Source organism: Platichthys flesus, chromosome 17 (assembly GCF_949316205.1).
Source record: "Platichthys flesus chromosome 17, fPlaFle2.1, whole genome shotgun sequence".
Classification (NCBI taxonomy): domain Eukaryota; kingdom Metazoa; phylum Chordata; class Actinopteri; order Pleuronectiformes; family Pleuronectidae; genus Platichthys; species Platichthys flesus.
In genome coordinates, this window is record NC_084961.1 from 11,814,403 (window position 1) to 11,831,707 (window position 17,305).

The 17,305-nt window shown below is 41.5% G+C and overlaps 1 protein-coding gene across 1 annotated transcript in view; it reads right to left on the reverse strand.

Annotated features, from left to right (window-relative positions):
* Positions 1 to 7,809, reverse strand: part of kcnh8 (potassium voltage-gated channel, subfamily H (eag-related), member 8) — a 43,852-nt gene extending 36,043 nt beyond the window's left edge. The window contains 1 exon segment of the mRNA XM_062409935.1: positions 7,734 to 7,809. Within this exon segment, the coding sequence (XP_062265919.1) occupies positions 7,734 to 7,809 (76 nt within the window).
* Positions 7,810 to 17,305: the final 9,496 nt, after the last annotated feature.

A 17,305-nucleotide genomic window follows, 5' to 3' on the forward strand; every position in this document is an offset into this window, starting at 1 on the left:
CACATACAGTTTTGGATCTCTCCACCTAATTATTCTTCATCTCCTCTCTGCCCTTGGAATTCCAACACAAGATCCATCTTTCCCCTCCGATCCATTTATTTTCCCTCACTCTCTGCACACATTCACCTTCTTCCCCATCATCTGTATGAGGACATCATCCACCTTCTTTTACTATCTTCCCGCTGCACCAAGAAACTCTACTGAAGGAAAAATCTGAATCATTTCTCTGAAATCTTTTTTCCTCTCCTTTGTCTCTTTCTTTGCTCCTAGCCCATAGATCATCCCCTACATGCTCACACTATTGCATGACAGCCACTGGAGAAACCCCACAGGGACAAGGCTAGGAGAAAGATGAGGAACGACGGAGACAAAGAAAGAGAGAGGGGGGAGGGCAAAAAGAGGAAAGAGGGCAGGGAGAGAAGAAAGACAAGAAGAGGGAAGACCAGAGAAATGGTTACGCCACCTTCTTACGCAACAAAAGTCAACTGTGTCTTTTAAATGTAGGTGAAGGAAACATTTGTTAGGCCTGTGTGAGCTATTATCAAAAAATGCATGTGAGTGCAATCATGCCATCAAAACACCATCACGAGAAAGATATTTCCTATTCTCTAAAAACATTTTACTGACAACTGACCCTGTGCCATTATGCAAATGATGTTTTCTGTGAGAAGCAGGAAGGTGGGAGTAGCATTGTTAGCAACACAAAGTTGTGATTGTATCACAGCTGGCATGTTGTCCTCTACAGACTGGCTTATTTTATGAACACAATATTTTCTTGGCCTTGATCAACTTTATTCAAGCGTTCATTGGAGCTGGTTGAACTAAAATATCTCACCAACTTTCACTGGATCGCAATGAAATCCGGGTACAGACATTCATGGTCCCCAGACGATGGGTCCTATACTATAAAATATTTCCTCTTGCAATGAAAGTATCAATAATGGTTCATTTTTTCAGTGTACTGTCCTAAACCATTGGTAGAGGAGGGAGGGAGGATTGTGTATGTTCATTTGAAGGGGGGGGGGGGGGGGGGGGGGGGGGTTGTATACACATTGCTTTGTCCCAGATTTGCAGCTCTTTAACAGACTCCCGTGTTCTCTGAAAGTCCCGTCCCACCACTCAGAGCAACCCCACAGCCATTTCAGGCACAATTCTTGAGATTGGTGAAAAAACATGAGGAGGCAATGGGGAAGTAGAGAGAGAGAGAGAGAGGAGCAGAAACAGAAAGACTGAAAAAGATGGACGACGAAGCAGGTGAAAACATGAAAGGACCGATGAGGGGGCAGGAGGGCAGGACACACGCCAAGGCAGACAGATGAGGGTGGAGAACGGGACAGAGGGCGAGAAGTTGTCTTGAAAAGTTGAAAGTAAGTGAGATGGAGCTGTGAGGGGTGGGATGATGAAGGATGGAGATGGTCTGTGGTTGGTAAAAATTGCTGGGTAAGTGGAGAGAGACGAATGGAGAGACCTCACCTTTTTGGCCAAACTCCACGCAGGCCTCTCAGAAACTGCCACAGAGCAGTCACATAACCACTATGTAGTCGCTCAAGAGTTGCCATAGTTACCACTGACACACACCATGGCAACCAAGGTTACAATACAGTTTGCCTTAGGAGTAGCTACTGAATCGAGTCAACACATGAGATTATGATATTTGTGTCAGGATAATTCATGTACAGGTTTGCCAGCTGGGTATCAATAACAGAATAATTTAACCTAATGAGGTCAGAACACACACATAAACACATACACACACATACACACACACACACACACACACACACACACACACAGACACACACATCAGTGTACACGCACACAGTCGTGCCAGCGATGGCAATCCTCTCACACGATATAACTGAAGACAGAAAATCATTGGGGCCTTAATCACTTCTGTGTCTCTTTATCATTCAGGCCCCCGGGCTCACACCAACTGAAACATTACACCAGTCATTACAATCCTGTAATGTACCAGCCTGCCTCCCTCCTTCTCCTTCCCTCGCTCATGGTCAATTTCTCTTACACCCTCCATTGTCTGCCTCCCTTGCTAAAAATAAATCTACCGTAGTCTCTCTCTCTCTCACACTCTCTCGCTCTCTCTTTCGTATAAAAAAAAAAAAGCAACCAAATCCTTGCATTTGAAAAATTAATTGAGTCTAAAAATGGCCGACTTGGCCCAGACTTCCGTTTGTGAAAACCCCATTTGTCGATCGTTTTGGACAGTCCATTAGAGACGGTGATTAGGGGAGGAATCTCACTCATTAGGTGGGTTAACAAGGCAGAACATCGGCGGTGACGGGGGAAGCTCCTGTGCAGACGTCCCAAAAGTTTGGTGGAACAGACCAGGTCGACGTTCGCCTCCTCGGCGACAATCAAGGTCTAGTGACCTTACTGTGGGGACAGCGTTTGCCTGCTGAGTCTGTGATGATGATGGGATCATTTGACAGAGCCTTGTTGAAGCCAGTGGATACTATTAATTTGAAACACTAATTTGGTGATTTCCACACTTAGCCATTAGCTATGATGGTTTACAGTGAGCGAATTAGGTGACACTCGTATTAAACAGCATCGCCGGATGAATACAAGATAAATCCTGCTTTTTTCAGGCATATTGTTCTTATGGTGTATGCAGTGGATCAGCAAGCAGCTATTAAATAAAGACAATAAAGACAAACAAAGTTGATTAATGAGGCATTCAGCTGGAGTCGTATATTCCTGAGACTTGGTGGGGACTGAGAACAAGATATTAGAGCCCCAGACTGTACATTAAGATGGACAAAGTGTCCCAGATACAAACGTAGCCATCTTGTGTATTTGGATACTTCACAGTCGTGATCAAGGGACGGACATGCGCTAGACCAGTGGTGATTCATCTGTCAATCATAACGTTTCACTCCTGTTATTATAGAATCAAAATGATACAAAACAAACTTAAGGGAAACATGATCACTTAAACATACATCAGTGTGATAAGATCTACCTAATACGACATAAACCGTCAAATCTATTTGGCCATACTTTGACTATTTACTTTGCTCCCATCCACCAACATGGAGAAGGTGGAGTTTCTGAACTAGACTGTAGTTGGTATAGACTGACTCACGATTGGTCGAGTGTGGGACTTCCATACCACAGCTCCACACCACGATCACTACTGGGAAGCCTCCAACTGATGGCACTTGTAGGCGGAAAATGTTATCTACACATTCTTCGTCAATGGGTGCAGAAACTATTTCCATTATCTACGTCCCAAAAATAATACTCTCTGGTGTTAGTGGGCACTGTGGCAATATTTCAATGTGATTTAATGAAAATCTTTTTTTTGTTACATTGTCGACTCGGCTACAGCGCAGCACCGTCCCTTCTCTTTATTTGTACCCTAAAATAAAACCGTCTCATCATTAAGTGGGCTTTGGAGAAAATGGGAACAGCAGTGCCAATCCACTGCCAGTAAGTGAGAGCCCCCGAGCACCCTGCGGCACTACAGTCAATGATGATTGATTACTCCTCCACAGTCTCATAACTGCACTCATTACTTCTTTTCTCAGTCATTCTCTGGCCGAGGAAAACAGCAGACCTGCCTTGTCAAGGGGGGCTGGCATAGTCATATAGTGAGATAACATTAAACTAAGAGTCTATTAAGGGGAATTAAAAAGTAGCTGGTGTCGTCCTGACAAATAATCCACTTAAATAAACCTTGTTTAAACATATGTGGTCTTTCAAAATCAGTAATTAGCTCCCTGGGTTTTACTTCAGGTCATAAGGTTGCTGGTGAGCCTGAGCCATGGGGACGACTGCATCCTATCCACTGTCTTCTCTGAGACAGCAGGATCTGATAGCAGCAGCTTTTGCACGTGTGTGTGTGTGTGATACTCTGATGAGAATTGGAACATTCACGTGGCATCTTTTTAACAGCTTAATTAAATGTGCGGCAATTACAGAAAGTTAATCAGTGGAAACTTCTGCTTAGCTGCCCTCATGTTCAAAGACAGGAGACAGCTGAGCACACACACACACAGACAGAGATGCACACGTACACACACACACACAGAGCTGCACACATACACACATAAAGTTTTGTGACAAAAAACTCGAAAAGTGGAGAAAACGCTCCACCTTTTTCTTCTCCTCTGTCTTCGTCTCCCTTTCACACACATACATACTCTCTCCTTCCTCTCTTTTATTCACATACACACTTAAACATTACCGCCACCGCCGTGCACAGCTGTTCCAAGTCTTTGTGCCAGTGATGGTGACAGTAATTACCTGCCTGGCGGAGGTGGAACTCGTGTGTGTGCAGAGAGCAAGAAAATAGGGATCTAAAAGGAGTGGTGCAGGGGTGGGGAGCACACCGCACACGCCGGCAGACTTTACACGGGCCTCTGCCACAACTGTACCACCAAGACGTCGGCTGCTTGATTAGGTTGAAGAACAGCCCCTTAGGGTCTCAATCCCCCCCCCAAGCGAGAGCCGATATTGACCAACAGTCGATCAAGTCAACGAGTATTCTGTAGTGGTGACGAAAGTCAGATATGGTAAATTGTATTTATATAGCACTTTTCTAGTCTTGATGACCACTCCAAGCACTTTACAGTACAGTTTTACATTCACCCATTCATACAGTGCATCTATTCGCAGCACTTTGTTATTCTTTGACTGGGTAATTCAGGGTTCAACATCTTGCCCAGGGACACTTCGGCAGGCAGATGGGTCAGACTGGGGATCGAACCACCGACCTTCAGGTTGGAGGACGCATCTCTACCCCTCAGCCACAGCCGCCCGATACGGAGAAACATGTGGGTGTATTTGCACTGCACTTGACTGTGACTTGACCATTTGAGTACCCCACTGTAGGTGCCAATAGAAAGCAACTGAATTCTTAATTTGGATTTAGATACATACAAAATAAGAAACATAATATTTTTTTTGTTTAATGGTATAAAAATAAAACATGCATGTTGAATGAGAAAGCTGTGGTAAAGTTCCTCAAAATGTACATTGTTGATAATAACTACATTGTTGAACATAATGGTTTGAAATATTTTGGGCTTGTCTGACCCATTAAAATTAGAAAAAATTGAGATATTGCCTTATAAGCCTTGCACTTTCGGCGTTTCAGGTCCGCTGAGAGTTTCGAACCCGTGCTGGCACTTGGTCTCACTAGTTTTTTATATTATTTAGGGACCAGAAGAAATGAAATAGCCCGATTTCAAACTGAGAAAAATGAGAAATAGAGTTAAAAAATTATGATTTTATGTGAATGAATACTTATATCTCCCTCACCCCTTTAATCTACTTGTGGTTGCTCAAACGTATTGTATATTATGACTTTAGGCAGGATCCCTACCCCAAAACTGAGAACCACTGCTGCAGTATACTGCAAGCTAAGTGACAATGTGTGAATCTGATGGGCAGCACACCATTAATATAGCTCCAGTGATGGACAGGTGATGAGATCGGTCACCTGGTGTAGTGATGACACAGGGTGTCACAGCACTCACAGTGCAGAGCAACAGACAGATTCTGTTATTCTAGTAACAGTGCAGGTAAATAGAAACACACAGAACCCAGTACAGTGACCGGGGGTGTTTGTATGTGTCAACCAGAAAGTCGACAAAGCACACAGTGAAACAGGAACTGAGCTGGGAAATGACTTTGTTAAAAAAGAACGAGCAGCAATTTACCCCGAGTCTGCTGTGGGAATCTGCTGTAGTTTATTTTCCCCCTCAACCTCCAAAGCTGCTTGTTCCTCGAAACATGGAGAAACTATTAAAAGCCTGAAATACTTCACATCCAGTATCTAAACAAGCAGGTAACATTTCAATGTCTTCTCTTGTCTGTTAATGGAATTAATGCTGAAGGTTTACAGTAATTAATTGAATCGGGAAACACCAGGTAACGTCTAACACCTACATTTATTCAAATAAGCCTGGATCAAAACATCTCTCTGTGTGAACACTGAAAATATTTATAATATTTTAAAAGGCCATCAGAAAACGTACAAAACCTTTTGTCCGAGTTTTAATCGGATGAAGTTAAAGACTTTCCTACTTTCACTTTTCTCCATTAATCATGCAGTGTTTCAGGGTCCGAATTGCCTGAACAAGCTTTGCATGACGTCAGAGGGGATCACACAGCACTGAACCCAGCACTTCCCCTTATATTTTCTCGCGGCCAGGCCATCAGACACGATTTGTCCCGTCAGGCTCCACTGCCTCCAGTCTGCCCCATCTTGCAGTCCAAATCCAACATTAATTTCCTTCATCTCACCAACTCAAGGACGACAGTTCATTCTCTGGGGCTTGACAAACCACTTGTGTTGGGTACAGTACCACTGCAATTCCCTTGAATTAGACCAGAGATCCTGCAGGCGGGCAGCTGGATATTTGTTTCTACTCGAGACACAGGCCGCTTTAACTCATACAGTGGGTGCTCAGCCTGAAGATGGATGTCTCTGGTTACTGTTGTGTTTCTACTGAATGGAAGGCTGCAGGAAATGTTGTCCCGGAGAGATGGTTTGAGTCCGAGGTCGGGCTATGAGTCTGCCGTCACTTAGGGCACGATGAAATATGTTACTATTAAGAAATTAAAACAGAATTTAATATATGGGGCACAGCCAAAAGGTTCCTGGTTCAAAACCTTGTTTGGCTGTGGTCTGTTTGTGCGCAGTTATCATGTTTTCCCTGGTTTCCTCCCATAGTGCAAAAACATGCAAATTAGGGTTCGATTAATTGTCCTTTGCCATGAACGTGAGTGTGTAAGGTTGTTTTTTGTCTCTGTATATTGGCCATGCAATACACTGTCAACCTTTCCTGGGTGTACCATGCCTCTCACCCAATGTCAGCTGGGATTGGCTGGTTATAATCAAAGAATAAAGCAAAGCATGGTTATAATCTGAATTAGAGAACCTAGATATGAGCTGAAAGTCAGCAGAAAGGAGAGAAAAAATGGACAGATGCTCAAACACAGAGCAAACATCAGCTGTTAAACATTTCCTTAATATAGTGAGATATTATGATTAAAGTAGAACACTGAGAGGCGAGAGTTCAAACAAAAGTTGCCTTTTTCGAAATTCCCGTTAGTGCCTCAGCCCTGCAGGGAAAGACTGTCTGTAATACCTCTGCCGACCAATTAATTTTGATAAATGATATAGAACTTTCTGGTTTACAGTCCGGCGGGAGCAGAGATCGCACCATAGCCGCAGGGCTTGTCGGCCAAAGAGCGAGGATAGTAAAAGGTGAACTTCACAGACAAACAATGAGTTGTCAACTCGGAAGACTGGGATCTGTCCAGGTGGGTTCACTCATATCAAACATGTCATATAGGCTGCAACTTGTGAACAAGTCCGGAGGTGTGGAGCAGAGAGGCGGTATCTGTTAACCCTTGTGTCGCTGTCCGTGGTGCTGAGGCTGGAGCGGCTTTCAGCACCACGGACAGCGACAGCCTCAGCGCAGTAATTGCTACGCCTTTTCTAAAACTGTTTTATAATCCCTGAGACATGTAACACCCCAGGTTTACAGTGAAGTGGAAAACTGTCTCAGCACAAAACACCTGAAATAAAAAACATCACCTTTCAATTGAGATTGAAAATAAGCTTCAAAATGAACCCTCCTCTCTTGGTTTTGTTGCATCTACTCAATCTCCAGGAGACAAGCGGCAGTCTGCTTTGTCAAAAACAGGAAATGTACACCCAAAACTAGAAATAGAGATAAGTTGATTAAAATGAAACTTACGAGTGCCATCAAACCTTGTGGCTATAGTGTCCAGAAACGTGTTCTGTGGCGCTAGTAATCCCTTCATCACAGGCATTTTCCCTGCTCAGTGTCGAAGTCCCCATCAAAGTTACTGACGAGAAGGTGCGCGTCGTTTCGAATGTGTCTGCTGCTCCCATTCAGACGCCGCTCCACCCATATGCACGAGCAGCCATCCGGTCAACTCAGCACAATGCGATCCCCACGGTCGACGGGGGGGAGCTGAAGTGCACGTTATGCGCGCACCCGTGAGTCTGGACGGGATGGAGCTCGCGTTGCGTGCGTGCACGACAGGAGGAGATGAAGCCCCACAGGTGCTGCTCAGGTAAAAGCCGGGGACGACCGGGGCTCTGTCAGCGGTGCCATTATTATGCAGCCCGGATTCAATGGTCGTCTCTCCTCAGCGCGCAATGGTGGGAGGCATCAATCACTCCCGACAACAACCACTGCGACCACAGCGCGGGGAGTTCCTCACAGCACCGAAGCGTCACATGTCAGAAAAACAACTTTTGTTTTCGTCTCTTCTGCACGTACCTGCAGCTTCTTGGCAGAGAAACCAGTGGGTCTGTGTTTTCAGCGCACCACGTCATTATAGACTTTCTGTGGATGCAGGGTGCAATTACGCCAAAGAACAATAGTGGCCGACTATTGTCACACAAAACTCATTCGATAGATAAATCAAGTTGAAATGAACATTGTTATGCTTATAACTATACCACTGACCCTGTTTTAATTGGGCCCACTACAGTTTGGCTCATCTGCAACGTATAGAACAATGTTAAGCGCATCTAATTTGTATCCTTTGGGCAATTTAAGTTTTCAATCTCACCGTATTTTACCGTACCTATTTTCTTATGCTGTGTATTTCTCCTTTTTTTTTACTTATGCTCCTGTTTTTGCATTTGTTGCACCTTTTACTTGTTCTTTATAAGTGTTTTCCTGGTGTTTTGTTTATGTTCTCTACTTGGCAGGAGTGCAAATGTATTCCCGAGTAAAAATAAAGGTTGAGTAAACGTTGAGTACCTGTACGCGGCACGATATACCTTCCCGAAATGAGCTTAACGACAGCTGACAATGCATTTCAGGTGGCAGGGGTTCCTTTGTGGAGCAAAGATATATAAATCAATTTAAAATGAATCTATAAAAAACTGAAAATAGAACATTTATTGTTTGCCCAGGTATTATGCAAAAGAAACGTGTGACTGACTGAATGTGTCGTGAGAAGGAAGGAGGGAGAGAGAGAGAGAGAGAGAGAAAGAGAGCATTTCCAATAAATTTAAATGAAATCATGGCAACACATATTGCAGAGTAATTGCTTCCACAGACGTGTGTTTCATTTACATTGTTGTGTTTATTGTCAGACTGTCAACATGTCCATGTTGCTCTCTGTCTCTTCCTCTCACTCTCTCTCCATCTTTCCCTCCCCCTCTCTCTCTCTCTCTCTCTGCCTGGCACGCGGCTTGCCATAATAACAATAACAAAGACTTTATACTAGTTTTTAGCGCCACCCGATGGCAGAGGTAAGGCACGACATGCATGCGTGTCTTGACCAACGGGTCGAAAACGATCAACGGACCTGTCAGTGGCTCGATAACGCCCTCGTGTGGACGGTGTATGGAAATAAAGAGTTTAGACACAACTGAATGAGAGAATACAGTCAAAGACTTTGGAAAACAAACACTGGAGGTTAGCAAAGCAAATTTCCTCATAACCAATACCATCACTATATGTGCAATATTCATATTCATCATATCACTTGTTTTTCATAATATTATGTTCAAGATCATGTGAAATATTCTATATTAATTATTGGTATTATAATTATTGCTTTAAGGCACTTTAGTAGATTTCTGTCTCATGTCACTTACCATTTTATGGTTCTCATTATCTTTTAATTGTTCTTATTTCACAGTTTCTACATTGACTCCGAATACACTTACAATACGTAAACTGGAGCAAGCTGGCAAAAGATTTCACCTCGTGTTTGATAAAGCCTTATCTTATATTAATGTCAATAAATTTGGGCACTTCCTGTTTTGTTGCACTGCTTTTTCTATCTTATCTGATAAAGTCAGTCTTCTCTCCCGCGTCTGTTCATGATGCACAAAATCCTATTCATCATCTGTGCCATTAGAGTTGGTGTAAAACCTCCAGATGTTCCTTCCTGAAACATCATGGCAGATGCTCACTTCACTTGACAAGATGACAGATGTAAAATGCAAGTCTTTCAGAATCAGCTTTATTGCATACAGCATAATTATAATATCGACTGTTTGCCCTTTGGAACGTCAATAAATACAACTGTGTTTTGTGTGACCTCTGATCTCTGACCCTTCACCTCTTGAGCTGGGGCACTCACTCATGGACTGGTGCACACACACACACACACACACAAACACACACTCACACACTACAACGTTACGATCAGCGCTTTCCGGTCACTGTCGGCTCTCCTCCATGTAATTCTAAGCAAAGAGGGGGTTTCTCAGAGTCGAAAGTTTCCAATGGGGGCGGTGGTTGGAGCTCATATGCTTTGCACAAATTGTACGAGATATCCAAAGCACAATCAATTGACCCCACTCTATCAGGAGATCGTAATATTGTAATAAATAATGCAATAGATTGTAATAAACCAGTCATTAGTTTATGTGTAATTCGGCTTGTTGTCAGTGAGACAGACAACACAAAAACATAGGCTCCTTGGCAGAGGTTATTAAGAAAGCAAGACTACAGATAGACAATCCTGACTGATCTATTTGAGTTTTAGCTTTATGGCAGTACAGGGGAGTGTTTGTAAGGAGACAAGCAGAGAGAATGATGCCACAGTGTATTAAACTTACAGTGAAACATGGTGCTGGGAATATTACAGTCTGGCATTGCATACTGACCAGAGAGAAGCACCATTCCACTCTTCAGAGCTGCACCCTCAGGTCCACATCATCATGTAGACAGATTCCCACTGCTTCAGGTTAATGACTCAGCACAGACTCCTCAAAGCTTTATAAAAAACCCTCGAAAACCAAAGAGACCCGACTCCACTCAGTCACCCGACCCCTTTGAAGAGGCGCTTGAAAACTAGAAAAGCAAAGTATTCTGTGAAATCAGAGGAGGCTGTTAGAAGTGTTGTCAGCTCCTGCCAGGATAATATGACTTTTCAGGTTTTGCAAACTTTTGCAAAGTCCATATTCCTGCTTGAGTGCATGCTGTCATTCAGGTAAAAGGGCGGCATACAAAAGATATCATGAAATTCATTTTATCAACTTTTCTTTCAAATTGTGAAGCTGTATATATATATATATATATAGATAGATAGATAGATAGATAGATAGATAGATAGATAGATAGATAGATATATGGATAGATAGGTGAATAGATATATATATATATAGATAGATATATAGATAGATAGATAGATAGATAGATAGATAGATAGATAGATAGATAGATAGATAGATAGATAGATATATGGATAGATAGGTAGATAGATGGATAGATGGATAGGTAGATAGATAGATAGATAGATAGATATCTATCTATCTATCTATGGAATCGATGGAAAGATAGATAGATAGATAGATAGATAGATAGATAGATAGATAGATAGATAGATAGATAGATAGATAGATAGATAGATAGATAGATAGGTAGATACATGGATAGATAGATAGATAGATAGATAGATAGATAGATAGATAGATAGATAGATAGATAGATAGATAGATAGATAGATAGATAGATAGATAGATAGATAGATAGATAGATAGATAGATAGATAGATAGATAGATAGATAGATAGGTATATGGATAGATAGATAGATAGATAGATAGATAGATAGATAGATAGATAGATAGATAGATAGATAGATGGATAGTTTATTTGGTCCCTTTGGAAATTAGACAGCCCTTTCCTTCAACACTTCAAACCTCTGCCCCATGAAATCCAACAAATCATATAATTCTAATTTGCAAAGCCAAACTCTGTGGTGTAAATCCATAAATAGGATCGATTCCAAAAGTTCTTCCAAATTAATATGATGCACTTAAGAGACACCTCCAGCGAACAACAGCAAACTTGGTGTACATTCACAAACACATGCACACCGATGCTGGCACAGATACCAGAAGCAAAGTAAACTCCAATCTAGGTCAATCCCATTAGGCCCATTAAGAGTGCTAAAACATTCATGGCAACAAACACCAAAAGTCAAGCACTGTGCATCCTACTCACATTCTCAACTTAAGTGAAGCAGCTGTTTTATCACTTGGACAAAGTCAAGTCATCAGGTGCTGTGAGGCCAACTGCTATAAATCATATATCACCTCGGTGGCTTCAAACAAGCAAAGAAACGGGACGCACATAAGAATAAATAGAGGATATATATTCATAGAGAAACAAATAATGAATAATGTCTCTGAGATGAGGCCCTGTGAGACAGTTAAGCACAGAGAGATGCGTCCATAACCATGTCACCCAATAAAATGAAAACAGACAGCCAGCACACATGATGCTCCACCTGAGTAATGAACAGCTTAATGCGTCATTAAAGACTGATCACCACAGCACACACATAGATTCTCCGTGTGTGTTTACATGTGACATATTTAGCTTCACAGTGCAGTGACGGTTGACTCATTATTGCTCTGGGTTTGTACCTCTAATCAATCACTTATTTATGAGACCGACTGAAAAGCAACAGCTTGATGTCTCTGAGATCTTACCTGGAAAACCCCTTGTCATTTCCCCCTTACTCTATATCTACAATGTTTGAGATAAATTATTCCACAGAGAGCAGAAGTAGGTGATGGGTAGCAAGGCGGAGAAAGAGGGATCCTTGAAACAGACTGTGAACTGTTGTTTATAGTGAGTGACATGTTAGTGTGACTGATGGGATCATCAATGCGGGCGATGTGCTGACTTGCTCAGCTCAGGCATGAAAACAGGGTCAAAATATGAGCTTGTAACTTGTAGCTTGTAATTTCAGTTACACATGCACCGATAAGGAATGTGTGTCTGTGTTTAAAGACTTTGTAAAACTGTTAAAAATATTCCTGCACGTAGTGAATTATACAGTGATATACAAATTTCATCTGTGTGCACAAAATTCTTTGGCACATGCACAAAATATTAATATAACTGTAAATCTTTATTAGACATCGTAAACTTTGTGAGAAAATTTGTGAGAATTTGGGAATTCTCAGGTTAAGATTCATGAATTAATTTTTTTTAGATGTAGACATTTAGTGAATTACCAGTGGAAGTTGCAAATATTTGTGAACATCATTTCACAATTTTAGAATATGAATGACGCTTATTTGACTCCATATTTGCTGTAACTGCAATTACTGCACTTTTTAAATTTCGAACGACTTCACACAAATTCAAGTCAGCAATTCAGGTGAGAGTCAGTTTGTGCAGAAGTCAGCTATCCCACCGGAATTTGATCATAAATTACATTTGAATGATACAGATCTTTTCTAAGACAACTGATTAAAATCACCAATAAAATAAAAACCGAGATATGAAAAGCTACACATTCAAAATGGGAGCTCAACCTTATACAAAACACATTCAAATAGCAAATTAAACCACTTCCTTGAAAACTATAACGAATATGAATTTTATTAATGTTATTACACTCACATGTAACCAGTTAAGAAACTGCACGATGAATGTGTTTTTATTTTCCTAGATTGAGACTTGGCAGTTTGGTGCAGTCTGCTGTTTGTTTTGCTTCCTGCCATTTATTCTCTGGATCTGACGTCTTTATGAATACAACCACCACAAGAGGTCGCCAGAGTTGTAAATTATTTAATCCTGCACAAAGGGGCTTAAGGCTTTTACTTACAAATACATAAATTCATCAGCACATTACATACCTGTTTTCGATTTTAATTTAATAAAAGTGCTGAACTACATATCTGCAAAAATGCTTGCTTTGCCTACAGTAAATGTGCATTAGGGTTTTGGCTGATTGATGAGCCTTTCTGCAGTAATTTGAATTCATCTGTCTGCTTTGGTTTCATTATACAGACTCCTTGTTAACCTCCAGACAGATCTGGCCTCGTGTATGTATAGCAGTATACAGTCCTGCATTTATGCTTTCAAACTCCCCCGCTGGGTTGCAGAGGCTACACTGTGCTGACATTTTAGCTTAATGGTTTTTATGATGCCCTCTGGTACTATACAGGAAATGGGCATGGCTGTTAAAAGATACGGCATAACTTCATTTTATATACACACTTTGACAAACCTAATAGCCTATATATATATATATATATATAAAATAGCCTGTATATATATATATACAGGCTATTATATATATATGTGCACCAGTATGTACACAGTCACAGTCACAATCACACACAAGCCACACACACAAGCCCTTCTATGAGAAGAGGATATAGAAATGTCACATGACATATCAGGCCCATTTGCCCTCTACTAACCCAATTCCACCCACTATCATTTGTCTCTTATTCCATCTGGTCATCCGTATCTCCCCACCAAACAAAACCCATCCGTTTTTAAATCAAGTGGGTAGGGAGGGGCCGTCACTTGAGCTCACAATCTTATCTGAAATCTTGAGGTCCTCTGCTTTGCAACTTTAACTTCTTCTGTCAGAATTCGCCAGCTTAACCTGAGGGCGAGTTTTTTTTTTCTTGATTAGTATTTTATACAGAATTATCTGTGAAACTGGTGAAGTATATCATCTCATGGCAGATTGTTTATAATTATGCATGAAGATGCAAGGGGCATACTGCTTGGTTAGAGTTGCAGCTAGATCTACTTCACTAATAAGTTCATCTACCAGATAAATGTAGTGGGACAAAAGGAGAAATATTTCTGGCAATGTGGAGCAGTAGATGTACAATATGAGGTAGCATTACACTAAGATTCCCCGGCTAGAGTAAAACTTGCAAAACGGTACTTCAGTGCAGTATTTGTCAATGCAGCAAATGGTACTATGTATAAATGTACTTTTTCCACAACTGGCAAAAGAGATGAAAGTGTACATTTTGAGATGACCGATCATTCGAGGTGATGTGGTGTAATGAACACAAACACCTGCAGGCTTTTGTAAGTGTCAAGTATGTGTGTGTGTGTGTGTGTGTGTGTGTGTGTGTGTGTGTGTGTGTGTGTGTGTGTGTGTGTGTGTGTGTGTATTTGCAAAGGTACTTCAGAATCGAAAAGTTCCATGAGCGAGAGAAACAGAGATGTGAGGCCCAGAGTGTTGGCAATCCGCTCCCCTTTAATGTGCCAATACGGTGCCTCTCCCCCTCTGACAGCAGCAGACTCACTAACCATGTCATGAGTTTATAATAACCACATCACATCCATGGCGAATGAGGTAGAAGGAAAATCTAACCTAATTTGGAGAGATACACGACTATGTGAGTCGTAGGGCGTCCCCTGAGATAAGGCTGCGATTGAGGGAGCCGTGTGCTGCACTGGTAGCATGCTCTGTGAGCGTGTAATGGTCTTAATTATCATTTGGCATGCCAGCCTCATTGACGACGTATCAAGCCACTGACTAAACAGAAGAGCAGAGGGTTACAGGGAGGCAGAGAGGGAAATGTGAGGATATAAACACTTGAAGGCGCTCACACAAAATCATAGGAGACATGATTAAAATACACACACCCATAAACAAAATAGTGAACTTATGGGAGGAGGATGTAAACACACACACACACACACACACACACACACACACACACACACACACACACACGTGCACACAGACCCTTGCACCCAGCTGAGTGACATCTCTCTCTTTGGATTAGTCACCATGAATGATGTGTAACCAGCCATGACTCGCTCTGGCTGGGGAGATAGCTAATTCACTTTGTTTAATTAGTCAAAAGTAGTAGAGCATGCTCTCCCTCCCCACACACACGCTCCCACTGCACAGCATCGACCCGGCGACGTGGCTGCAGAAAAGACCTGTTCCCACACCGGTGGAACATTTCATGAGACAAGCCCTTGAGTCTTATCTGCCCGCGTGAAGGATCTCTGACTCTTGCTGTCTCTTTCTCTCACAGTCACACAACGCACACACTCACGCACCTGCTGTGAGTGTGTGTGCGTGTGTGTCGGGGGCACCTTCACCATTTGGGGATCACAGCACTGGAGGTGAAGTGCGTCTTGTCTGCGGTGGACTGGATGGGGGTGGTCTGCTGATAGTTGGCTGTAACTTGAGATCTCAGCGAAGAGGACGAGCTGTTGTCGGTCAGAACTGATTCGGCTGCGGCAAAACTTTGAGGTACGGTGATGGATTTGATTTCCTTTCATGACTGTGTGATTTTGGGGTATTTTATAATGGGTTTTACTGGGTATGTTAGTATAGTCTCGTTTACCATGCAGTTATACCTATATCATAGCTATAGAAATAGAATCTGTTCTACAATAATTCCTTTAGTACACTTGTACTTTTACATAGTTCAGTATAGTATTGTAAAGTGTAAGGATTACAGTAGTGCAGCACTATACTACACCATACTATACTCCATGTTATACTACAGTGTAGTATATTTATAGTATTCCAGGCATTACAGTAGACCAGGTGGTATACTATACTATACTATACTATACTATACTATACTATACTATACTATACTATACTATACTATACTATATTTTACTATACTATGGTAAAGTACTACATTATTTAATGTAGAGCACTGAACTATACTCTACTACACTGTACACTGCTACGTATATTATAGTTTGGTATGTTTATGGTATTTTAGGCAATACGGTAAAACAGTGTTGTATACTGTATGTAAAAATACTAAAGTAATTTAAAAACAAAACTATACTATACTATGTTTATAATTATATAGCCATTACAGCAGGACTGCATAGAGTTACTATACTATGCTATATACTAGCCTGCTGTAGGCTACTATATCTATATGAGATCATTATAGTAGAACAGCGTGGTGAGAACAATATACTATATACTAGCCTTCTATACTATGTCTATATACTAGGCATTATAGTGGAACACTATACTATACTATACTGCACTATACTATTACCCACAGTTATAGTCTAGGCTTTTATAGTATTATTATAGAAGTCTGCTATAGTATTGATATGAATAATTTACTCTCAGCTTCTATATAATGTTGTAATGAGATACAGAACACATTATTGGCTGAATGGGGTGAAAATGTGATTATCTACGCATTAAACATGAGCCACGCTCTTGTGACAATAACACATCAGCGATCAAAAGTTAATATCAGTCCGCAGCTTCCACCTCTCTGTCCTGCTCCACTTTGTTACCATGGAGAGCTCCGCGATACCCTAAAGACAATAATAAGTGCGTGCACAGCATGCGGCGGAAAATAATAAATAGATTTATGCGCAATTGTCACATTTAATACATTTACGGAGCGCGCTAGTGAATTCATTATTACACCATATGCTAATGCAGCTGGGTCCGTGTAGCCTATTTATGAGTGTGTGTTTGTGTGTGTGTGTGTGTGTGATGGGGGGGTCTAGCTCTCTCTCTCTCTCTCTCTCTCCCCCCCCCTCTCTCTCTCTT